We start from the raw sequence: 26,292 nt of genomic DNA on the forward strand, positions 1-26,292 counted from the left end.
TCCAACAGGCGGTCTAAGCACTTTCATAAAGCACCAGCAAAGCAGTGGCACACACAAAGAGAGAGATTTTTTTTTTACTTTTTAAGAATTTGATGGTCCATATTTCAAAATACAGGACACAGGTGGCGCTGTGGGTTAAACCACAGAGCCTAGGACTTGCTCATCAGAAGGTCGGCGGTTCGAATCCCCGCGATGGGGTGAGCTCCCATTGCTCGGTCCCTGCTCCTGCCAACCTAGCAGTTCAAAAGCACATCAAAGTGCAAGTAGATAAATAGGTACCACTCCGGCGGGAAGGTAAACGGCATTTCCGTGCGCTGCTCTGGTTTGCCAGAAGCGGCTTACTCATGCTGGCCACATGACCCGGAAGCTGTACGCCGGCTCCCTCGGCCAATAAAGCGAGATGAGCGCCACAACCCCAGAGTCAGCCACGACTGGACCTAATGGTCAGGGGTCCCTTTACCTTTACCTATTTCAAAAAAAAGAATCAACGTAGTCACCATGAGGGAAAATCAGAACTTTGTTAGGCTTCCTTACAGGCCGCTCCACACTCTTCCCTCACTTATCTGTTCTCTTTTTTAAAAAATTGTTGTTGTTGTTGTTGTCGTTTAGTCGTGTCCGCCTCTTCGTGACCCCCTGGACCAAAGCATGCCAGGCCCTCCTGTCTTCCACTGCCTCCCGCAGTTTGGTCAAACTCATGCTGGTAGCTTCGAGAACACTGCCCCAACATCTCGTCCTCCGTCGTCCCCTTCTCCTTGTGCCCTCCATCTTTCCCAACATCAGGGTCTTTTCCAGGGAGTCTCTTTTCTTCTCATGAGGTGGCCAAAGTCTTGGAGCCTCAGCTTCAGGATCTGTCCTTCCAGTGAGCACTCAGGGTTGATTTCCTTCAGAATGGAGAGTTTTGATCTTCTTGCAGTCCATAGGACTCTCAAGAATCTCCTCCAGCACCAGAATTCAAAAGCATCAATTCTTCGGTGATCAGCCTTCGTTATGGTCCAGCTCTCACTTCCATATATCACTACAGGGAAAACCATAGCTTTAACTATATGGACCTTTGTTGGCAAGGTGATTTTTTTTATTATTACTTATCCCCAACCAAACCAGAGAGCGTTCTCCAATGTAGATCAAAATAATCTGATCCGGTCATGTGCTGCAGGAAATCTATAGGCAATAGGTTTACGGGGAAAACCTGGAAGCTGTTGCTGAATCATATGTCAGAAGGGATTACAGTTGAAGTTATTTGATGCACGTTTGGAAATACAGCAGGAAGACATAAGAATTAAAAAGAAATTGGGAGTGGGAAGGGAATGTTCAGTATTAAAATAAATAATAAAATGGTATGAATCGTGATGTCCAAAGGAACTGGGTATCTCCTAAGTTACAAGAAATGTATAAAATCACACACCACACTTTTTTGGAGCTCTGGAGAAGCAATGCAAATGTTTAAAGATTTAAATCTCCAAAATTCCACGTTTGGAGGCCATGTTTTGTTTAATTTTACCATTTTTGAGCATTAAGTCTCCCTCCTGCGATTTCTATTGATTTGCTTTGTTTTGATGCAAACTTCCTTGAAGCCATGTTCTGGCAAAAAGCACTGTGTAAGAAGCAAAAATACAGAAATATTTAGGATGATGCTGAGCGTTTGCCATACTCAAGAGTAAGCCCACTGAAACCAATTTGTTTAAATAAAGCGTTCTAAGCCTTCAGCCAATCAGTTCCACTGGATGGCCCAAGGTCTCATATGACTGGGGGAGAGAAGAACTTTTCACCTTCTCCACTTGGTGAAGAATTTTGTAAGCTGGGCTAAGTGTTTCAGTCACCTTGAGGACACTAGCAAAAGTAGGCGTGTGTGAAGACAAATCCCATGTTTCGAGCAGAAAAGCAAAATTCTATAAAGCTTTTTCGACTCCCCTAGGATGATGGTGGGGAAGTTATGATCCTTGTAATAGATCATTGTTCTGTGGGTGTCCATAGCAACCTTAATGCATGAGCCATTTTGCATCTGACAAGCGGCGGAGGGCTTTGAAATTCTCCAGAGAGTTTTGATTCCCTGTATAACATGATAGGGAACAGGCTGCATCTCTAACCACCTGGCCTATTGACATCTCGGAGAGTTTCCATGCCTCAGGTGTGTTTGCAAAGCCAGAAGGGTCAAGTGGCAAAAGGTATGTTTTATGGAACAGGAGAAAGAGGTTTTGTGGAAATAAGGCAGGCAAGAAAGTTTTAAAAGCCAAATTCAGTATCCAGTGTGTCCCAAGAGAATGTTACTTTTGGGGTTCAAGTACTGAAGACTTGTGGCTGACTACTACTACTACTACTACTACTAATAATAATAATAATAATAATAATAATAATAATAATAATAATTTATACCCCACCCGTCTGGCTGGGTTTCTCCAGCCACTCTGGGCAGCCAACCAAGCTCTTTCAGGCACCCCACCCTCTGGTTAGCATTCTTAGCCTGGGCTCCCTCCAGGAGGAAGCAGAAAGTCTTGGCGGCCGGGTAGATCAGGGTGGTCTGCTTCACGATCGCCCGCACCTCTTTGAGGATGGACTCCTTTGTCCCTCCCATCTTCAGAAGGAGGTAGGGCAGGAAGGAAGCAGCCTCGATCTCCATCAGCTGGTACCTCTCCTCAATCAGGAGACTGAAGAGTTTCTTTAAGCATTCCAAGGTCTTCATCAGCACCCATGTGTTGGTGTCAAACAGCCGCAGCCATTTCAGGATGAGGTCCAGGCAGCTGATGACCCCATCCTTTCACTCTCCCAGCGCTTGGTCATCTACAGTGGTACCTCGGTTTACGAACTTAATCCATTCCGGAAGTCTGTCCTTAAACCGAAACCATTCGTAAACTGAGACGCGCTTTCCCTAATGAGGCCTCCCACCGCCAGTGCCCTTCCACCAGTGCCCTTCCACCATTCGGCTTCTGTTCTTAGACCAAGATAAAGTTTGCAAACCGGGACACTACTTCCAGTTTTGCGGAGTTTGTAAACCGAATAGTTTGTAAACTAGGAAGGATATTGATAGACGATATATCCTCTCCTCCCACCCTGAACATTCCCACATTACCTGTCCTGAATCTTCCAGCATTCAGCTTCATTGGATGTTCAGGAATGCTAGTGTTATGAGAGCGAGCCCTTCAATCCAGCCCCAGTGATCCCCCAGTGATCCCAAGCATGATTTCAATGATTGCACTTCTGATGTGTTAGGTAGGCAGTTGATTTTATTGTTTAGTTTTTCACCTTGAGAATGATCTGCTGGCTGGAGAGGGAGGGCCAGTGGAAAGCTTGCCTGGCCAAGTCATTGACCCTCTGCTCCTGAGACTCCATACTTGAGGTTTCTTTCTCTTTCCTTAGGCAATGGGGGTCTTTAATGTTAGCATCACTCTAAGCCGCTTTCTGCAGGAGAAGAGCTCTTCTGTTTGCTTTGTCTCTCTGCCCCTATAACTGCCAAACCGTGCTTGACATAGCTCCGGAAAAGGAGCGAGCTGTTTCTCAAGAAGGGCTCCAAGTCTGCCTGTGGGTTTTCCCCCTTGTATTCATACAGTTCCTCAAGGCCTGCCCTGGCTGTCTCCTTGCAGTTGATCTTCTTGAAAATAGCTGCCAGTGTCTCATTTGCTTTGTGCTCATCTGGGTGAGGAGAGCCCTTGTCCTGATGGACAGCAGCCTGCTCTGACAAGTGCTCCACGACCTTCCACAGGTGATCCTCCAACTCAGACTCATCTCTGTTCTTGATCAGCGTCAGGTGACCCATGATATCTGCCCCCTTCAGCTTGCAAAGAGTGTTCAGAAGAGACTTCAGGGCTCGGAATGGGTAGTTGCTCGAGTACTGCTTCAGCTTCTCCTTGGGCATGGCCTTCATGAAGACGTGGATGTCCAGCAGAAGCTGGTCAAGATTGATGCTGCCGATGGTTTGTGGCAGGAACTTGATGGCTTTCCACAAGCACTTGGCAACCATCTCAGAAAAGGCCACCAGGTCAGTGGGGGCATTCAAGCCTTCATGGAGCAGCAGCAGCAGAGAGCTGAGAAGCCTGTTGTGGTCTGATTTCTCCAGCACCTTGCTTATCAAGTGGCTGAGAGACTGGGCGGTGCCCTGCTCTTCCTGGACCTCTTCAACGGGAGAATCCAGCAGCAAGGCAATGAGGCTGCTCAGGAGGTCCTTCAGCACCCCAGCAGATGCTTCCTGGGCGAGGCTCTCCACCTGGAAGAGGGAGACCATGTTGGAGATGATGCAGCTGTAAAGCTCCATGACTTTCTGAGTCCTCATCTCCTCCTCCGCCATCACGTGGAGCTGGTGGATGAACTTCAGCTGCCGGAGCGTTGCGATCAGGAATGGGTTGATATGGCCAGACAAGGTTTCTGCTTGGTCCTCCTGCTTTAAAATCTCCTGGATCTGCAAAAGCGCCTCAATACTGGTGCTGGTGCTGCCGCTGGCTACGCGGCAGATGATCATGTTGATGTTGGGGTTCTCAGTCCGGTAGGGGACAACATCAACTGCTTTTGGACTTCTGCAGGAGGCCGTACCATCACTGACATTCTGCCCCCCAGCTTGGTCTGCATGGGAAGCCAGATGTTCTCCCCCTGTGTGGCTGCCACCAGTTCCGTGGCTTTGTTTGTACCCTTCTAAGGACCCCAGCCTAAGACTCAGGTTGAAGACCTGGGTGTCCACTGTTTCTTCCTTGACTTGCTTGGCAGCTGCATCTTTCATGCTCCCTTCCAGCAAGTTCATGTGCTTGTCAGAGATGTTCCCAATGGCCTTGAAGGTCTCGACTCCATAGACGTCCCGGGCAATGGCGATGACTTTCAAGGCCGCGCAATGGACAGCATTGTTTGAGTCTCCCGTCAAGGTGATCAGGGTCTTCAGGGTTTTGCTTGGGTTTGGCTGACACACTTCTGGACCATACGTCTTGAGCAGCCAACCAAGCTCTTTCAGGCACCCCACCCTCTGGTTAGCATTCTTAGCTTGGGCTCCCTCCAGGAGGAAGCAGAAAGTCTTGGCGGCCGGGTAGATCAGGGTGGTCTGCTTCACGATCGCCCGCACCTCTTTGAGGATGGACTCCTTTGTCCCTCCCAACTTCAGAAGGAGGTAGGGCAGGAAGGAAGCAGCCTCGTTCTCCATCAGCTGGTACCTCTCCTCAATCAGGAGACTGAAGAGTTTCTTTAAGTATTCCAAGGTCTTCATCAGCACCCATGTGTTGGTGTCAAACAGCCGCAGACTGAGCCATTTCAGGATGAGGTCCAGGCAGCTGATGACCCCATCCTTCTCACTCTCCAAGTGCTTGGTCATCACGGTCAGCGCCTTGATGTGATGCTGGAAATTGGAGTGAAAGAGCTCCTCCTGCAGCCAGCTGGAGAAGCAGGTGCACATCTGGGCCTTGAGTTGCTCCACATATTTGCTGTTGGGGCTGCTAAAATTCCACCTCAGCACCTTCAGGGCCTTTTCGTCCTTTGCCCTCTGCTCTTTTGCTTTGGGGACGATGATGAAGATGGGGCCCAGCTTACTGATGTCTTCCTTCATGCTGAGCTTCACCTGCTGCTTCGCACTTGGTGGCTTCTTTGGTTTGGGGACGGCGCCTTCCGACTTGGCTTTCTTGACATCCATGCCTCCATCGCTGGCTCCTAAGTTCTCTGTTGAGGAGGACACTGGCTTGCACTGCTGGGGAGAAGCCAAGATAGATTTGGGCCAAGACTTGCCCCGCGGCAGCTTCGAAAGGGATTTGGGGAAAGGCCGGGTGGGCTTTGCTGGATGACCAGCTTGGGTTTGCTCCAGCAGAGAGAGGATCTGGTCTTTGGAAGTCGGCTTCAGCTTGTTGGCAGCTTCGGCCATCCTCTCAAAGCCAAGCTGGAGGACGAAGAATGGCACAGCCTCATATGCTGCTTTGTGCATGTCCTCGTGGTTGTCCTCCAGGGCAGAGTAGAGGTGGGGCACACAACGGAGCAGGTCGTTGGTGGCGGAGCTGGAGGACGGCAGCTTCTCCACCAGCCAACCCAGGAGCCCCTGCCTTTGGAAGAAACTCTCCTTCTTTGGATCTGCAGAAAGATCCTCCACTTCCAGCCATTCTTTCATGCCAGTCTGCTCAGCCCAGGCTTCCACAGTCATGAGAGCTGCAGCCCGCACACCACTTTTGCTGTCCCTCAAGACGGTGATGATGGACATCCCCAGAGTCTTGACGTGCTGCCTAATGCCTGGGCCCATTACCTTGGCCAGCTGCTGGAGGACAGAGAGCGTCTGCTTCACAAGGGCTTTGTTGGAGTCTTGCAGGCAAGCCTTCAAGGCGACGGGGAGGTCCCCCAGGCTGGGCTGGATGGACCCGACATTGCTGAGGATCCTGGAAACCTCCTCGAGCCCTTCCTTCCGGACCTTCCAGCTGGTGTCCTGCATCTTTGACATCAGCTCCTTGGAGATCTTCTGGCTAATGTCAACAGCATCACTTCTCTTGCAGGGCTGAGCATCGCCCCCTCTCTGCTCGCTCCCACTGTCCCTGCAGAATTTGCAGCGGCCTCGTGTTGGAGGGGGCGGATGCTGACCACTCACCTTCTGAAACTCCATGTCAATCTGGGAGAGCAAAGCCGGCTTCTCATCCTCAAAGAAGACCCTCAGCGGGGCTCCAACATACAGGTACATCACCCCTAGGAGGCCGAAGGCAGAAGCCCTCTCGTCCGGGTGAGCAGCAGTCAAGGCAGCTTTGATGTAGCCAATAAAGTCTTGGGCCTCCAAGCTGTCGAAGCCAAAGTCCTTGATGGCACCAGTCAGCCAGCTGAGTGTTTCCGAGTGGGTCCTGGGGCTGTCTTGCAAGAAGGCCGCTTCCACCACCTTCCTTGCTGTCCAGGGCAACCCACAGGCTTCTGCTACGGCCGTCAGAGCTTCCTTGGTGTCACCGCTGCAGATGACATCCCCGATCTTGTCCACCAGCTTCCCCAGAACAAGCTGGGCAGTGGTCTTGGAGAAGTTCCCCCTCTGGGCGATGAGGGTGACGATGTGCAACCTTTTCTGCATCACCTGCAACTTGGCCTCATTCCACCCGGGCTCCTTGTCCAGCAGTCTCACAAGCGCCTGGCAGGGCATCTGGCTCTTTTCCATCTTCTCCACGGCCTTCTCAAACACCTCCAGGCAAGAAATCCGCTCCTTCCAGTTACTGCTGTCCATGTCCCGGAGGCAGGATGCTGGGAGGACAGCGGCAGCTTCCAGCTCACATGATTCCTCTGAGAGTTCCGCCTCTGGCGCAGTCCTTGGATCTAGCATCTTGGCTCACCTTGAGTTCTAGAACTTTGGCTAGCCATGCGGGGCATGGTGGCTTTGTCCTCCCTTGGGCGGCCCTCAGACCAGGGAGGGCAGAGGACATTCCGGGGAGTAAGAGAGGTGGCGGAAGGACCCTCAAGTTTTCCTGGCTGCCCCCCAGCCTCCTCCCTGGGCCCCTCCAGAAAGGAGGTGATGGTTCCCGCACCTTGGGGAAGGGGCCCTTCCTGAGGGGTTGCTGCTCCCGCTGGTGAGCGGTGGCTTCTGCCCGGAGGCAGGCTGGGCTCATTGTGATGTCATCGGGACCCCAGCCAGGAGCTTGCAGTAGCAGCAGCAGCAGCAGAGGAAAGTAAAGTCAGGAGGGGAGAGAGTCTTGCAACCACCATGAAAACCCCCAGAGTTGGATGTGGGACTTGTAAGCTAAAAACAACTATGTTGTTTAACATGGTGTGTTAATCATTGAAGCCCGCCATGGGCCCTCAGGATGAAGGTTGGGAGATAATTTTAAATCATCATCATCAAAAGCTAATTCTAATGGTTAAGAGCGGTGGACTTGTAATCTGGTGAACCGGATTCGCTTCCCCGCTCCTCCACATGCAGCTGCTGGGTGACCTTGGGCTAGTCATGCTTCTCTGAAGTCTCTCAGCCCCACTCACCTCACAGAGGGTTTGTTGTGGGGGAGGAAGGGAAAGGAGAATGTTAGTCGCTTTGCGACTCCTTCGGTTAGTGATAAACCGGGATATCAAATCCAAACTCTTCTTCTTCTCTTCTAATTCTATTCCAAGCTTGTTGAGGTCTAGTGTCCAGATCTAGTCTACCTTGGTCAGACCACACCTGGAGTCCTGTGTCCAGTTCTAAGTGTCACAATTTAAGAAGGATGTTGACAAGCTGGAAAGTGGGCAGAGGAGGGCAACCAAAATGGCCAACAGTCTGGAAATGAAGCCTTATGAGGAACGGTTGGTGGGAGTTGGGGTGTTTAGCCTGGAGAAGCAGAGACTCAGAGGAGATATGAGAACTGTTCAGATATCTGCAGTGCGGTCACAAGGAAGAGGGAGCAAGCTTGTTTTCTGCTGCTCTGGAAGGTAGAACTGACCCAATGGATTAAAATGACAGGCAAGGAGATTCTGGCTAAACATTAAGAAGAACTTTCTGATAGTAAGAGCCATTTGACAGAGGAACGGTCTCCCTCGGGAGGTGGTGAACTCTCCTTCCTTGGAGATTTTTAAGCAGAAGTTGGATCTGCTAGGGATTTTTCAACTGTGGACCAAGTTAAACAGTACACAAAGAAACACAGAAGCATAGAATTGTAGTTGACTCTTAGGACTCCTTCCAGGTCTGTAATTCTATGATTTTATTATCACCATCTCCCTTCTATTTCACTTTGTTCATCAGTGGTGGGTAGCTATAGTATCCTATAGTAGTTAGAGTGTCATCCTTGAGTCCAGCCACCTCCCTAGATGGTCTCCTGCTACTAATATATTTAAAGAACTTGTTGTTGGTCTTAATGTTTTTAGCACTGTGTTCCTCAAATTCTTTTTTAGCATTCCTTGCTGTTCCATTTTTTGAAGGAAGCCTTCTTGCCTCTAATAGCTTCCTAAGGAAAGTTAGGTATTTAATCCTTGTGTTTGTTTTACTCAGTTTTCATTCCGTCCATACAACAAATGCATGTAGAACGTGCTGACTGGGAGCAGTTGTGGACCACCGGAATAAAATTTACGGCATGTTATGCCTTAAGAGAAAATATTATGAAAATGATCTACAGGTGGCACATGACCCCAGTCAAGCTAGCAAAAATCTACCATTTGCCTGACAATAAGTGTTGGAAATGTAAAGAAATTGAAGGTACTTTTTATCACCTTTGGTGGACGTGCCCGAAGATTAAGGCTTTCTGGGAAATGATATATAATGAAATGAAAAAAGTGCTTAAATGTACTTTTCCTAAGAAACCAGAGGCCTTTCTCTTGGGCATTGTCGGCCAGTTGGTGTCAAAGAAAGATAGAATTTTCTTTATGTACGCTACTACAGCAGCAAGAATACTCATCGCAAAGTATTGGAAGACTCAAGATCTACCCACTCTGGAAGAATGGCAGATGAAAGTGATAGACTATATGGGACTGGCTGAAATGACTGGCAGAATCCATGATCAAGGGAAAGAGACGGCGGAGGAAGATTGGAAGAAATTTAAAGTTTATCTTAAGAAACATTGTAAAGTTAATGGGTGCTAAAATGTCGAGATTTGAGGGGGGAAGGGGGTTTACAGCTGAAAAAGATTAAGTAAAAGAAAAGAATAAGGGAAAAATTCGATAAAATTAAGTGTTAGGAATTGCTGAAATAATTTTGGAAATTGGGATGTAGAAAGGGGAGGTATGGGGAAGTCGATGAAGTAAGATTTAAGGGGGAAAAGGATATGAAATTATACATGTTTGTAAGTGTTTTTGTTTGTCTGTTTGTGTTTATAAAAATTTTGTAAAATCAATAAAAATTGTATAAAAAAAAATAGGATGGAGTGTAAAGAGTGAACTCCACAACAACAAAAAAGACAAAAAAAAAACAAATGCATGTAGAACGAATGCATGGATGGCGGAAAAGAATTCTGCCTCAAGGGGGGTTTTCATGTCCCACTTCGCTAACCTGGACGATAATCTGTATATTATGCAAATTTCTTTGCTAACTCTGCAATTTTTGCCCCCGTTTTGTGTGAGACACCTGCGTAGTTTTTTGCTCCAGGAAGGGGCCCTAGCTCTCAAAAATCACCATTTCTATACTGCTCTCTTCAGATGATTCTTTTTCCCTCAAAGAAACAAATCTGCTAACTGGGTCTGGTGTCAACAGGCAACTAGATCCAGGCAGACCTGCTAGGCTGGACAAGTAGCTTAGCAAAACATTTGTTGCACATAACGGGCAGCTGGCAGAGCACCATTTATTTTGACCTCTGGGGCCAAAAGTCTTGCATTAGAAAAGAAATGTTTGCATCGAAGCCTCTCCTCGCTGAACCCTAATACGAAGCCTAACAATTTGTGCAAAGGAAACCGGTGCTTTTCTACAAATTGTTTCTTCTGGGAAATGTGCTTGAGCTCTGATTGCAGAATAAAGAATGAATCATTAAGTGTGTGCTCTTGTTTGTTTGCTTGCCTGTTTATTTGTTTAGCCTCTGGCACACGGAGAGGATTTGCTGCCATTTATTTGCCGAGAGTGAAAAGCTCTCAGGGAATCAGAAAGTGGAAGCGAAAAGCTGCCGTTTTCTTGGGAGGAAACGAAAGTGCGCACACAGCCCTTTCCCCCACCATCTATCAGAACATGAAAAGAGCCCGGCTGGATCAGGCCAATAGCCCATCTAATCCAGCATCCTGTTGTCACAGCGGCCAAACCCAATGCCTTTTCTGGGAAGCCTGCAGGCACAACATGAGCACAACAGCACCATGGCCTCCTGCAGTTCCCAGAACGTGCTGTTCAAAGGTCTGCTTCCTAGGAAAGGAAAGTGAGAACATAGCCAGAATGGCTAGTAGCCATCGATTGGCCCTCTCCTCCTCCGTGATAATAATAATAATAATAATAATAATAATAATAATAATAATAATAATAATTTATTATTTATACCCCGCCCATCTGGCTGGGCCTCCCCAGCCACTCTGGGCGGCTTCCATAGAAACCAAAATACAGTAAAATATCACATGTTAAAAACTTCCCTGAACAGGGCTGCCTTAAGATGTCTTCTAAATGTCAGGTAGTTATTTATCGCTTTGACATCTGATGGGAGGGCGTTCCACAGGGTGGGCGCCACTACCAAGAAGGCCCTCTGCCTGGTTCCATGTAGCTTTGCTTCTCGCAATGAGGGAACCGCCAGAAGGCCCTCGGCGCTGGACCTCAGCGTCCGGGCAGACTGATGGGGGTGGAGATGCTCCTTCAGGTATACAGGACTGAGCCCGTTTAGGGCTTTAAAGGTCAACACCAGCACTTTGAATTGTGCTCGGAAACGTACTGGGAGCCAATGTAGGTCTTTCAAGACCGGTGTTATATGGTCTCTGCAGCCGCCCCAGTCACCAGTCTAGCTGCCGCATTCTGGATTAGTTGTAGTTTCCGAGTCACCTTCAAAGGTAGCCCCACGTAGAGCGCATTGCAGTAGTCCAAGCGGGAGATAACCAGAGCATGCACCACTCTGGCGAGACAGTCCGCGGGCAGGTGAGTTTGTCTAATCCCCCTTTAAAGCCATCCAGGTTGCTGACTTCACTGCTTCTTGTGGGAGTGAGTTCCATAGTTTAACTATGCAATGGTTATCTACAATAACAATCCCCCCTTTGTGTAATGTGTACAATATCGTTTGTTTGTTTGTTTGTTTGTTTGTTTGTTTGTTTGTTTGTTTGTTTTGCTTTGATCTACTAGGGTACCATTTATTTTTTATTTTTTGTGTGTCTTATCTTACTTACTCTGTGCACTTCTAATTTTGTACTTTTTATTCTTCAGTAAGGGACGTGGGTGGCGCTGTGGGTTAAACCACAGAGCCTAGGACTTGCTGATCAGAAGGTCGGCGGTTCGAATCCCCACGATGGGGTGAGCTCCCGTTGCTCGGTCCCTGCTCCTGCCAACCTAGCAGTTCAAAAGCACGGCAGTGCAAGTAGATAAATAGGTGCCGCAAGTAGATAAATGGACCCCTGACCGTTAGGTCCAGTCGTGGCCGACTCTGGGGTTGCGGCGCTCATCTCGCTTTATTGGCCAAGGGAGCCAACGGACAGCTTCCGGGTCATGTGGCCAGCATGACTAAGCCGCTTCTGGAGAACCAGAGCAGCACACAGAAACACCATTAACCTTTCCGCCGGAGCGGTACCTATTTATCTACTTGCACTTTGACATGCTTTTGAACTGCTAGGTTGGCAGGAGCTGGGGCCGAACAATGGGAGCTCACCCCATTGCAGGGATTTGAACTGACAACCTTCTGATCGGCAAGCCCTAGGCTCCGTGGTTTAGACCACAGTGCCACCCACGTCCCAATAAAGTTTATTAACTGAATTTTATTCTTAGGTAGATTTACCCCCCAAAAAATACAGTGGTACCTCAGGTTAAGAACTTAATTCGTTCCGGCGGTCCATTCTTAACCTGAAACTGTTCTTCACTTGAAGCACCACTTTAGCTTATGGGGCCTCCTGCTGCCACTGCGCCACCGCTGCACGATTTCTGTTCTCATCCTGAAGCAAAGTTCTTAACCCAAGGTACTATTTCTGGGTTAGCAGAGTCTGTAACCTGAAGCCTCTGTAACCTGTGGTACCACTGTACACACACCAATAAATCACTTTTAGAAAGAGGCAAGATTAAATACGGACGCACAAAGCATTTTTATAAAAATATCAAGACTTCTTGCAGTCTGCTCAGCTCCCTTTTCTTCCCACCCAGAGCAACCCTGCCCCCTGCCCATGGGAGCCAACTCCAGGGGCCCATGGGTGCTTAGGCACCCACAATAATATAATTGTGGGTGCCAGGCAACCGCAGTTCAGCTCTGCCTTCCACAGCCAGCCGGTGAAGCATCCTTTTCTGGGGGGGGGGCTCGACCAGGAGGGAGGGAACATGCCAGTCAGGCATGTGTCTCTGCCAGGGCCTTACTCGAGTGTAGGCTGAACTCCTAACATACTGAAATACTTCACGGAACACAGGAACACAAACATCCTGTCTCCGTCACTTCCCACTCTGTGGAGTGAAAACATACATTGTCATGTGATAGACAACAATCCCATGACTGCAATCATGGAGCAGGAATTCTAACAGAGTCCCCCACAGAAAAGGCTATAGAAAGCCGGAAGAAGAAGAGATGTAGCCACTGCAATGTGGATGTACGACATCACATGCACATGCCTCAGATAGTGCGTGAGACAAGGAAAATGAGTTGTTGTTTTTTATTGTGCTACGGCACCATGAAGTCATATGTCTGCTATTTAAGTACTATGTGTAAACTCAGTGTTTTTTCCAGCACTCAAGATCCTTATTTTAAAATAGGAAAGGCAATAGTTAACTGATTAATACAAAAATACGCACTAATAATGTTTATATCAAAGGGTTTTTACAGAAAACTTGAAATACATTGATTATAAAGAGAGGCTTAACAAGAGCATCAATCAATTTTAGCTATAAACAAAGTGCCTTTTTATAAAGGGAAACTAAATAGGAAATGTCTTTTGTATAAGAATTTCTTTGTTCTGATGAATTTATTATGCATTTCAGTATTTCAGTTATTTTTTGTTTTTGCAATGAAGACTTCTATGATGATGTCCTGGTTTTGTTTCCTTTGGCTAGAAAAACATTAATGTTTGGCATGCAGTTTTTATCGTATATGCTCTTTTGCTACTGACTTTTTCCAATAAATGTTACTTTGTAAATGCAGGATGCGATCCTAGACTTTTGTTACAACCGAGTTGCATATTTGCATCATTTAATGGCATACTGATAATTTGTTCTGACTGAATAAACAATTTGTGAAGTTGCATTAAAAAAACCATGGTGCGTGCAACGTCACACACGCTACGTGCAGCCGTGTGCGTGTGATGCCACCCATGTGAGTTGCGGTGGCAGACAACCACAATCCCAAGGGCAAGATGGCGCCCCGCCTGCCCCTTGGAGCCAGCACATCATGCAAGGCTGGGTCTTGGCCGCAGCAACCTCTCCTCCTCTTTGCCCATTCTCCAGCAGTTGCTACAAGCTGCGCCAAGGAGGAAGTTGGCAGTGGCAATCCATGGAGAGACAACGTGATCCTCCCTCATTGCTGCTGCCACTGCCACACTCAGAACAAGCGCCAGCTCATCGTCCTCCCTGAACCCGGTGGTGCCAGCACTGGTGGGGGAAAGAGGGACATTCTGAGATCAAATCAGAAGGCTTTTGCTATTCCGGGTCTGTCCCTGGAAAATTGGGACACTAGGAGGGTATTAAGTTCTGGTGTTCTGAGAGAGGGAGAAAAAAGGTTAAGGAACTTGCTAGCACAAGTTAGGAAAGATATTGATAAACAATATAGCCTCTCCTGCCTCCCTGAACATTCCCACAGATACTAGAGAGGCCACTGGCCTGATCCAGAAGGTTCTTTTTATGTTCTTAAGACCTTATAAGCCAAGAAGATACGCCTTTCTTGGTCTTCCTCTTTTTGATATGTTAAGAAAGAGATAAAAGTGCAATAGGAAAACTTCAGTAAGTTAAAAGTGATGTTGTATAATTTTTCTATTACTATTTATGTATTGTTGAAATTGGTTAATTGTAATGAATTGATGTAGCAAGTACTGTGGTTTTTTTCCTTTGTTATTGTTGAATTCTAAATAAAGTATTATTCAAAAGAAAAGAGGGGGAGCCAAGAAGGAGAAGGAGAAGGAGGAGGAGAATCTAAGTTGCTGTCCATTATAAGGATGTCCATTATAAAGGGAGCATCTTTTAATGCTTTTAATTAGGGAAAAATTATTTGATGGTGAAGACATGAGGCTGCCTCTTAATGGATCAGCCCATTGCTGCAGATTTCCAGCTCTAGTTGGCTGTAGCTTTGTACGATCCAAGGGAGACAAGGGTCTTTTCCATTCCTTGTCACTTGAGAGCCATGTTTTTGTGAATGTGTTGAAGGGAGATACTTGGGACTTTCTGCAATGCAAGCAGCTGCTCTGGCCACCGGACAACTCTGGGCCAGTCCAGAACACAACATGCGGGAATGATCTTTTCAACACAGTGCTGGATATTGGGTTACATTTCATGCTGATATATATGATTGTCATTGACTACTAGGATCATCTGCATGAGAGATGATTGTTGTTTTTTCAAGCACTGGAGACTTTGCTTCAGTATTTGATATGATTCAGGGAAATCTATCATTCGCAGAGGAGATATTATTCAAGAGTTTAGTTCCACTTCTCTTTGACATCGCTCAGGAACCTTTTAGAAAAACCCATTTGTCCACTGATTTCACAATACAGCTCAGCTTCAGCCCCACTCCTCCCAAAGCAAGGGAGGCAGCAGTTAACATTTATTAAGAGCAGTTAATAAATAAAATGAAAGCCTTAATGATACTCCACATCTCCTCCAATGCATTCAATCCTTGTGGACAAGCAACGTGTTTTAAACTGACAAAACAAGAGAACGTGGAACTTCCCAAAAGTTATGGCAGTGGAGGCCGGGACTGGTGGGAACTGTTTTCCCAACATTTACAGAATATGTTTGGCAAAAGCTGGAACAGATGGACAATTGGCCTGATCCAACAAGCTTTTATTATGAAAGATATTCAGAACAGCATATTTAATTACCAAACCACACCTTAGCAGATAATGTAAACAGCCTTCCCCAACCCAGATCTCTTGGACTAGGACTCCTATCAAGCCTGGTCAACATGGCCAAATGTGGCTAACAATTATGGGATGCGTAGTCCAAAACATCTGGAAGGTGCTGAGTTATGGAAGGCTGAGCTAGAAAGGTTTCATCACAGTGGTGTGTCTCTCTTTTCTAACAGCTACTGATAGCTGACTTTTCTGATTCTCACCAGGACAAATTATAATATCTTAAGGCGAGAGCCAATATACTTTAAAACATTTGTGTGGTCAGTTTATTTCACTGCCAAAATGTCTTATCTGTGAAAATGGTATGTGTCTAACCATTCTGGAAATTCCTTCTCATATTTTTTTTTGCAAGCACATGTCTTAAGCATGAGGGCCAACATCAGTTGGTTTGCTGGGTTCAAGAATGTTCTTGGCCTGTAAAAGACCTCCTGACATCTCCACTTAAACAAATATTAAACTGAAGAGCCTGCACTGGACTCAATCCTCCTAAACCAGAGAAACTCAACCATAGTCAAGGATGGCTTTAGAGGTCTCCATAATGACGTCGCTGTTTCACCTGAACTCTACAGAAGGACAGAAAGAAAATTTATAACCATGACACTTTGAAGCATAAACTTTATTGCAAGAAGGGATTTAAAAGGGCACATCAGAGTGACTTGCAATGTGGGGTGGGGGGTGGGGGTCAGTGTGTCATGAAGGAATAGAAATCACAAACGCCAAGGAAATTGTGTACAATTGAAACTGAATGTTTTATTAAAACAACTTCAAAATCAAAGTGAGGTGTGTATTTTTTTTTTCCTTTTCATGTTACCTTAACAATGAATTTTATACAATACAGTCTTCAGCTCCTGGCATGAAGGGACTGGGAAAGAAAGGAGAGTTTGGAGGTGGAGACAGGGGGAAAGGAAGAGGTTTCCCGAGCTAACAGGATGTGAAGGTCTTCCAGAAGAAGTTCTTGCAACCGGCTTTGCGCTCTCTGGGTCCCAGAGCTGGGTTCAAGTTGGCCGATCTCTCCAGCTCCAGCCTCACCTCATCCTGCTCGCCTCCACGGGACAAATCGTCTGATTCCAGGGCCTCGTTGTCTGTCTGGCTTGGTTCTGAGAGCAATTCTGCCAGGAAATACTTGGCCAATTCCTTTGAGGAAGAGAGAGAGAGAGAGAGAGAGAGAGAGAGAGAGAGAGAGACTGAGTTCAGCCTATATCTTGCTATATGGCATGATTCCTTTCAGCTCAGTGCCACCAGTATGTGCAAATGTTTGGCTCATACCAGACATTTTGTTTTCTGCTGCTCCAGAGAAGCGGACACGGAGCAATGGATTCAAACTACAAGAAAGAAGATTCCACCTAAACATTAGGAAGAACTTGCTGACAGTAAGAGCTATTCGACAGTGGAATTTGCTGCCAAGGAGTGTGGTGGAGTCTCCTTCTTTGGAGGTCTTTAAGCAGAGGCTTGACAACCATATGTCAGGAGTGCTCTGATGGTGTTTCCTGCTTGGCAGGGGGTTGGACACGATGGCCCTTGTGGTCTCTTCCAACTCTAGGATTCTATGATTCTATGATACCATATTTCACAGAACCTCTATTCTCAATAACGATGGGACTCAGAGGTGGAGAATACCTTTATTTTGTTTGTTGTTAAAGGGGAATCTTCGCATGAGTCAATACTTGATTATTCCTTTGCGGCTGGCCCCGTTACAGGTGCCACGTAATATTCATTCTGCATTTGTGAGAAATCAGCACCTACACTTTGGGATTCCCTGCCTATTAACAGGCACCTGCACTGCACTCTTTTCACCACCTGCAAAAAAAACATTTTTGTCTGGACAAACCTACCCAGATATTTAGATAGCTGATGCATGTGTAAGTCTATTTCATTGGCAGTTTTACCTTTTGAATATCTTAAAGAGTTGTTTTAACTGATCTGACTGATAATTTTATTGCTTTATTCTCTTTGTAAACTGCTTTGAGGTTTTCTTTTACAATCAATTTTATAAAATAAATGAATGCATCTTTGTCCTTTTGTCCTCCCAGGCTCAGGTGCTTTATGGTTTACACTTTCGTTTGTTGTTGTTGTTGTTTTCTCTCTTTTTGTTATGTTTGTGCTTTTGGACAAAAAAAATCAATTAACCAATATTGCATATCAGGCAAGAGAGAGGTTCTTGTCAGTAGTTTTTTTTTATGATGACTACATGAGCCACTGGGGCAGAAATTGGTTCTGTATCCCTGGACAATGCCTTCTATTTACATTCATTTCATCTCAGACAAAGGCACAGCGTGAAGAGGACCTAGAATGGCAGTGGGGAATCTTTCACAGCCCGAGGGTCACATGACCTCATGGGAAATGTTCTGGTGGTCACATGCCAGTAGTGGGTGGAGCCAAAGACAACATAGGGCGGAGCAACAGGTGTGAATCTTACCTTTGCATGGTAGGCTATGCCCCTATCCACACACCTCCATTGAGGCAGGCAAGTTCAAGGAGACATTGTAGTGAGGCAAAAGTGTTCAAGGAGGACACAAAGCAGAGCTGGGGAGGGGTGTGGTCTGGGAAGAGGGGGTGTGGCCAGGGCTGGATGGAGGGGCCTGGCGGGCCATGTTTGCTCTGAGGTCCAGAGATTCCCCACTCCATCCTTGGAAAGGCCCCTGGAGAGCCACTGCCATCTCCTGAGCTGGATGGACCACTGATATGACTCGTTATAACACAGTTTCTCATGTTCCTAATTGGGAAGGATCATACCTCCATGAGAGAGCAACTGTTTGGCATGCAGAGGATCCAGGTTCAAACTTCTCTAGATAGGGCTGGGAGAAAACCCACCTACACTCTGGGGAGCAACTGCCAGTCAGTGTCAACCATGCTAAGCAAGATGGCCCGACTTCAGTATCATATCTGTATTAGATCATATAAGTAAAAGGTAAAGGTAAAGGTACCCCTGCCCGTACGGGCCAGTCGTGTCCGACTGTAGGGTTGTGCGCTCATCTCGCTTAAGAGGCCGGGAGCCAGCGCTGTCCGAAGACACTTCCAGGTCACATGGCCAGCGTGACGAAGTTGCTCTGGTGAGCCAGCACCAGCGCAGCGCATGGAAACGCTGTTTACCTTCCCGCTATAAAGCGGTACCTATTTATCTACTTGCACTTTAGGGGTGCTTTCGAACTGCTAGGTGGGCAGGAGATCATATAAGTATTAGATCATATAAGACGGATCCAGAAGCAGTTGCTGAAGAAAATAGCTAAAGCCGTCCCCATGTACAGACACATTTTGCCTCTCAGTACCAGAGGTGAGGTTTTCTTTGAGGGCGGGGACAAACAACAGCTGGAAATAGTGAGTAATTTTCTTCTCAGTTTTCCAGGAGCTTCTGGCTGGCAATTGCAGGCAAATGCTGGACTAGGTGAACTTTCGTCAGATCCACCAAGGCAGATGTGAAGATCTCACCTCATACCCTCTCCTACCCCCCCCCCCAATTATTTGCAGACGGAGCTGTGATCTGTACAATAATTGAATCAAGGAAAAGAGGTTGGTTTGGATTTTCCACATCTCCCACAGTAGGACTGACCCTGAACAGGAGGCCCATTGTCTAGAGAGGTTCACCATGTAGTGGATCTTGAGGCCATCACATTTTTTGAAAGGAAAATGTTCATGGGTTGTGGGTGGAGGGCAGTGCCAGCACCTGTCATTCCTCAGTCCCTTTGGCACTCACTGCCAAATGGAAGGACTCTAGCTCAATGGTACAGCACCTGTTTGGCACACAGGAGGTCCCAGGTTTGATCCCCGTTGTCTCCACTTGAGGCTGGAAGAAACTCCCCACCTGAAACATGCCTCGGAACCATTGCCACTTAGTGTAGACAACACTGGGCTAGAGGGACCAAATGGTCTGGCTTCCTATGGATGCAGCTATTGCAGAAGGCAGCATCTAACAAAAGTGGAAGGAAGCAGTAATCTGGATCCACTCTGAATGGTGGGTCACAGCATGTATGAACCAGCTCTTTAAGATGGTGGAGATTTTCAGCGGAAAAGACAGATAAAATTTAAAAGATTCTTCAGCTATTGGACCAGCACCTTTAAAAAGAGTTACAGTGGTACCTCAGGTTACAGACGCTTCAGGTTACAGATGCTTCAGGATACAGACTCCGCTAACCCAGAAATAGTACCTTGGGTTAAGAACTTTGCTTCAGGATGAGAACAGAAGTTGTGTAGCAGTGTTGGGAGGCCCCATTAGCTAAAGTGGTACCTCAGGTTAAGAACAGTTTCAGGTTAAGAACGGACCTCCAGAACGAATTAAGTTCTTTTAAAGACTATTTACAGAAGTATTGCAAAATTAATGAATGTTAGAATGATGTTTGAATGAAGTTAAGCGGTTTCTAGCTGTAATGATATAAAAGAATATGGAAAATTGGATTTTTAAATAGGTAAAAATTTAATGTTATAATATATTAAGATCAAAGATCAGGATAATAAGGAGGGAAAGAAATTGCTGAATTAATTAATTGAATTGGAATACAAAAAAGGGAGGTATGAGGAGGTCAGGGAAACAAGGTAATGTAAAGATATGGAAAGGTTGATTTTTTTTTTTAATCTGTGTACTTATTCTGTATTTTTCTTTTATTTTTATTTTTGTCTTTTATTCTTGTATTTTTTGCTTTAATGCAATTCCTTTTTCTGAAACTTTAATAAATATTTATTTTTTAAAAAAACAGAATGAATTAAGTTCTTAACCCGAGGTACTACTGTATTCGCATCTCACTATTGCATTGAGCCATTTTGTGCAGCTCAAACATTTGCTTGGCTCAGTGGTAGAGAGCATGCTTTGCCAGCAAAAGGTCCCAAGCATCTCCAGGTAGCTGGGGAAGACTCCCTGGAAAGGTTCTGCCAATCGCTGTGGATAATACTGAGCAAGATGGACCAACAGTCAGTGTGAGGCAGATTTCTTTGTTCCTATGCTCGCCAACACAGTTGGCCCCTGAAACTCTGTGCTCTTACATGGCATTGAAGCCAACTTCCTTTCCCCTCTGCAACATCCCTCTGGTCACTTTCTTAAGCCTGCCATGTAAACACACTCGCTAGGATGCAAGGCTTCCTTCTGAGTAGCCTTGGTCAGGCTGAGCTGTTGGAGTGATGTTCCTTTCAGCACCACGGAGAGCTCCGCACCAAACAACTCCGTTAGCCCTGGCCAGTTCCCTATTACATAAAAGGACTGGATGAAAACATAAAAATGCTTTCTGCTGTTAGGAAATTCCGGGGAAGCTTCTCTCCAGTGTTGCATGTGTTTATTTGTGCTTTTGAAATTGATGGCAACAATGTGGGGTGGGGAAATTGCAGCGCTCCGGACCAGTGCAAGGCTGCCTGAGAGAGAGGAGCAAATGGCAGGCACGAGTAGCTCGCCAGGGTTTCCAGGGAGGATGAATGCAGGAAGCTGCCTAGGATATTCATAGCCCTACCTGGGAATGTTGGGGGCTGAACCGGGAACCTTCTGCAAGCAAAGGAGATACGCTACCACTGACCTCTTCCCCTGAAAAATAAAACAGATTCCAGTTCTCATGGTCCCGAATTAAGGTCTGGTTTAAAAGGAACCTGGGAACCTGCCTTATACTGGGTCAGAACCTGCTGAGACAACTAGCCCACAGTTGTCTACCCTGACCAGTGGCTCTCTGTGGTTTCCAGCAGGAGTCTCTCCCAGCTGGAGAGGCTGACAGTGGGAATTGAGTTTGGGACGTTCTGCACTCAAAGCAGATGGTCTGTCACTGAGCTTTGGCCAAGGATTAAACCTCGGAGCATGGCGTGCTTGGACTCTGAGCTACAGGCTTCCCCCTGATCAGAGTTTAGTCTAAGACACACCCCAACTGTCGAGGAAGTCCTAGGACCTTTGGAATTTGCGTCTCTCAGTCATGTCTCCCAGATGTCTATATCAGCGAGCGGGATTAATTTCGGTTGTGGTGTGGTTGCATCTGAGGCTAGCTTTATGACTGTTTTTTTTTAGTTCACGCTGTTCGTTTACAGCCTTTGTCTACTTGCATGTTTCTTGCGCTACAGCACAAGCTTACGCATATAATCATAGAACTGTAGAACTGTAGAATTGGAAGGTCTGGGTCATCTAGTACAAGGTCTGGAAGGTCTGGGTCATCTAGCCCCCCATTGAGTGCAAATAGATTTACACCCAGTAAGTGCATGTAAGGGCGCTTCCAACCGGTTTTTTGCTGAGAGGTCAGTGCTACCTGTGACACTTAACTCAGCAGTTCCGTGGTGCAGTGGGCTTCATCAAAATGCCAACCTGTCTCCCCACCCAGTTAATCCGGATTTACCATTTCTAGGGAAAAATTTATTAAATGAATAAAATAAAATAACCTCTTGCCAAACACCCATTTGGGATATCTTCTGCTGTTCGTATTAGCTCTTTATAGAACTGAGGAGTGGAACCTCTATGGACAGCGGCAGTCTACCTCTGCATTAAGGGGAAGCAGGTCTAGGGTCTGATCCAGCAGCTGCTACTGCTTAGAAGTAGTGATAAGGAAAAGGGATTCTGCACCTGCTCAGAGACGCTCCGGTTTCCTTCTAGCTCTGCTCCCCACGCCCTTCTCTCCCTCCACCCTCCCTCGGACTCCTGGGTCCCTTACCTGTTTCCCCGCCGCTGCGGCCAGCGACTTCTGCAGGAATTGCCGGAGCCTCGGGTCCGAGGGGGCGGCGGCCACGGTGCTCAGCGCCAGGGCGACCGAGACGAGCAGGGCGAGGGCGCACTGGAGGCGGCAGGTCAGCATGCTGGCGAAGTCTGAGAGAGCAGCTCTTTCCCGGGGAAAGCGAGCGGAGAGAGGAGGCGAAGAGCGCAGGAGAGCCCGACGGGACGGGGCGAGACGGTGGAGTGGCGCTGCTGATGCTGCGACGTCTCCGCTCCTTGGGATCGCTGCTAAGCTCACGGGGGGAGATCGTGGCTTCTGGGATCTCTACCGACGCCCCCCTTTTATAATGCCTTTTGCTGACGTCAAGGAAGGGGGTGTAACAACTCCCCCTCCCCGCAAAAAGGAGCCCGGCGCTTTTTGACGCCCCATTAAGCGCGCGGATCTGGTACCCCCCAAGTGAGGGGGCTGGCACGTGTCTGCAGAGGGAGGGCTAAAAGAAGAGGAGGAGGAGGAGGAGGAGGCATGGCGACGCTTGCTCCCACAGGACACGCAACGCGCACACACACGCGCAACCCCAAATCTCTTCCCTGGCCGCAAAGATGCCCTGTTAACGGAGAATTGGTACGCAAAGTTCCCACAGGCGCGCTCGCAAGTCCGAACGTACAGGGGAGACCTTTGGCCTGGAGGAGTGGGCGTCGGGTGGAGGGGAGGGTGAGCAGGGGGACGTTTGCGAATCCCTCCTTCCCTCCCCATGGAGGAATTGATACTCTCCCGGAGCAGCTGCAAAGGGCAGGAGCTTGCTCCTTCCAGAGAGGGTGGATATGACAGACGTGGAGCCAGAAAACTGACTAGAGACCCGCTCATCAAAACCTCCAGGCGCGCTGCTTCGTTTTTCACGCAGCCGAATGGAAGTCTGGTCGGATTCATTCGGATCCGCTTCTCCGAATTTGCTCAGGACTGAATCTTGAGGCGTCTAGGTGGAGATTTGGGGGCCAATCCGGAGGGAAGTTCTGCTGCGCAGGATCCACTGAAACGAAGGTGGAGCCGCAGAATTTACCGCCGGATAGGGCCCTCTCCTCCGGATAGATCCAATTTCCCTTGTAACCACGGGCACAATCGGCTTCTCTTTAATCCCGTGGGTACACGAGCCCTCTCTTAACTCCGGATTAACGCCTGTGGTCTGAGTGTGTGCCTGGCCGCCTCCTTGCAACCATAGCCATGAGAGCGTAAGAAGAACTTGCTGGATCAGGCCAGGGACTCATCTAGTCCACATCCTGTTCCTTTCCCAGTTCTACAAGATCCTTTTTGAGGCCAGGTGACCAGAACCTTATATGGCGTTCCAGTTGTGGTGACTGCAGCAGAGATCTTGCAGATTTCCTTCCCTCAAACCACATTCTCTGCCACTGAGGCACAGCTCTTCACTTTGAAATAAAACAAGTTTCCAGACCTTATGGTTCTGAACCATGGGCTGATTTAATAGGAACTTGGGAAGCTGCCTCATCAGACCATGGGTCCCATCTAGCGGGGTGCTGTCTACACTGACTGGCAACAGCTCCCAAGAATTATTAGACAAATTCTCACCCATTGGGAACCTGGAGAGGGCAGGGATTGAACCTAAGATCTTCTGCCACTGAGCTATGACCCTTCTCCTGGGGAATGGGGAGCACTTGGCATGAAATGAACTGTCCTAGACCCAGGAGCCAAAGTCTACTGTTCTTTCCTGGAAGACACAAAAAGGCACAAATACAAGATGGGGGACACCTGGCTTGAGAGCAGTACATGTGAAAAGGATCTAGGAGTCTTGGTTGACCACAAACTTGACATGAGCTAACAGTGTGACGCGGCAGCTAAAAAAGCCAATGCAATTCTGGGCTGCATCAATAGGAGTATAGCATCTAGATCAAGGAAAGTAATAGTGCCACTGTATTCTGCTCTGGTCAGAGCTCACCTGGAGTACTGTGTCCAGTTCTGGGCACCACAGTTCAAGAAGGACACTGACAAACTGGAACGTGTCCAGAGGAGGGCAACCAAAATGGTCAAAGGCCTGGAAACGATGCCTTATGAGGAACGGCTAAGGGAGCTGGGCATGTTTAGCCTGGAGAAGAGGAGGTTAAGGGGTGATATGATAGCCATGTTCAAATATATAAAAGGATGTCACATAGAGGAGGGAGAAAGCTTGTTTTCTGCTGCTCCAGAGAAGCGGACACGGAGCAATGGATCCAAACTACAAGAAAGAAGATTCCACCTAAACATTAGGAAGAACTTCCTGACAGTAAGAGCTGTTCGACAGTGGAATTTGCTGCCAAGGAGTGTGGTGGAGTCTCCTACTTTGGAGGTCTTTAAGCAGAGGCTTGACAACCATATGTCAGGAGTGCTCTGATGGTGTTTCCTGCTTGGCAGGGGGTTGGACTCGATGGCCCTTGTGGTCTCTTCCAACTCTATGATTCTATGATTCTATGATTCTATGACTTTGACATATTACGGTGATGTTTGGTTCACAAGCACTAATGTGGTTTCCCCTGAAACTGCATGGAGGGCAGACCACATAGCTCAGCTGAAGGTCTTCCTTGCTGCCAAACCCTACTACTGTTCTTCAGAATCAGTAGAAATCCTTAACATGAGAATTTAATGAAATCTTTAGCCTCCTTCCAGCATCTGTGTGTGTGTCCCTGACATTGCGGGACAAGGAATGAGACACGCAAAACTCTCTCTAGCTCTAATGTTGTGGTAGCAAGTTGAAAGAACAAGGTGTGACTGTGTGGAAATTGCGAACTTTTGTGCACAACCACAAAAAAACAGCTGCCACTCAGGAGGTGTTGCTGCCAAAGGGTTTCTCTGTGACTGTTTATGAGCTATTTAATGTAGCCATTCATTTATACTTAGGCTCTTTAAATGCTTTTAAGTCACTTTGAGACCTTTTTTTTCTTTTTTCTTTTTTTGTCTCTTGTCCATAGCTGTCAACTTACAGATTTGAAAATAAGGGACCAGCAGCCTTGAAAATAAGGGACCTGCAGCCTCACCTGTTCCAGGCACTCCAGTCTTCCTGTCCTCCTGCAGTCTGGTCAAACTCATGCTGTTAGCTTCGAGAACACTGTCCAACCAACTTTGTAACCAGAGGTTCAACTGAATAGAATCTGAATCACATGTACCACAAGGCCTACGCAGCCTCAACTTAGGATGGCTCCCCGGCCTGGCTTTGCACTGCAAAGTTTGCAGCAGCATGTGCAACAAAATGGCGTCCAGCATTCAAAAAACCCCTAAGCTTGCATTAACTAGCCACACACAAGGCATGCAAGCTCCACCCCCCAGTCGTTCTTAGACTTCTTATTGGGTGAGCAACACAGCCAAGCAACACAGTTGGAGCCTCCCTCCTCCCTGGCCAGCAGGGAGGGAGGGAGGGAGGGAGAGGAGCTGCTTCCTTTGAAATTTAAGGGACATCATTTAAGGGACATTTAAGGGACCTCCATCAATAAGGGACAGCAGTGGGACATGGCGCTGGAATAAGAGACTGTCCCTTCAAATAAGGGACACTTGACAGCTATGCTCTTGTCATGAATAGTTAAACTTTGGAACTTGCAGGAGGCAGTGAGGGCCACCAACCTAGAAGAATTTAAAAGAGGATTAGACAAATTCATGGAGGAGGAGAACACTATCAATGGTGACTAGTCAGGATGTCTATACTCTGCCTCTGAATACCAGTTGCTGGAAATCACAGGAGGAGAGAGGTCTCTTATGCTCAGGTCCGGCTTGTGAGTTTCCCATCAGAGCTTCTGTTTGGCCACTGTGAGAACAGGATACTGTGGGATGTGATACATAAGTAGCAGTCAAGTACAACATTCCTTGTTTTCCTAGAGTGGACATACGGGGGAATCTTTGGTCCAGCCAGTCGAAAACCTCCTGTTTCCTCCTGGGCTGGAGCATCCTTCCTTTGCATGTGACTAGAGGTGGGCATGACCTTACCTTCCTAGGTCACACAAAAGGACAAGGCACGCTGCACACTTCCTCTCTTTGTCTTACTTCGTCATTGGAGCAGCTCTTTAGCAAGAGATTCTCTGTTGGCTTCCAGCCAACAGAGGACACTGGGATTATACCCATATGGGATAGATCCACATGCATATGCTTTGTAATTAAGTCTGCCATCAGGGATCTAACTGCGAACTGAAGGTGTGAGTAA

The 26,292-nt window shown here is 47.3% G+C and overlaps 1 protein-coding gene and 1 pseudogene across 2 annotated transcripts; both read right to left on the reverse strand.

Annotated features, from left to right (window-relative positions):
- Positions 1–3,200: 3,200 nt before the first annotated feature.
- Positions 3,201–7,625, reverse strand: LOC309532763 (cytoskeleton-associated protein 5 pseudogene; annotated as a pseudogene). Its single transcript has one exon. The product of its transcript is annotated as a cytoskeleton-associated protein 5 pseudogene (transcript).
- Positions 7,626–16,113: 8,488 nt separating this feature from the next.
- SST (somatostatin) lies at positions 16,114–22,447 on the reverse strand. Its single transcript, XM_082224695.1, has 2 exons — positions 22,119–22,447; positions 16,114–16,650 (listed from the first exon to the last, which is right to left on the reverse strand). Exons 1-2 carry the CDS (start codon positions 22,257–22,259, stop codon positions 16,438–16,440), a joined length of 354 nt encoding a protein of 117 aa, XP_082080821.1. The 5' UTR covers positions 22,260–22,447; the 3' UTR covers positions 16,114–16,437.
- Positions 22,448–26,292: the final 3,845 nt, after the last annotated feature.

Source organism: Podarcis vaucheri (assembly GCF_965113315.1).
Source record: "Podarcis vaucheri genome assembly, chromosome: 5".
Taxonomy (NCBI): Eukaryota; Metazoa; Chordata; class Lepidosauria; order Squamata; family Lacertidae; genus Podarcis; species Podarcis vaucheri.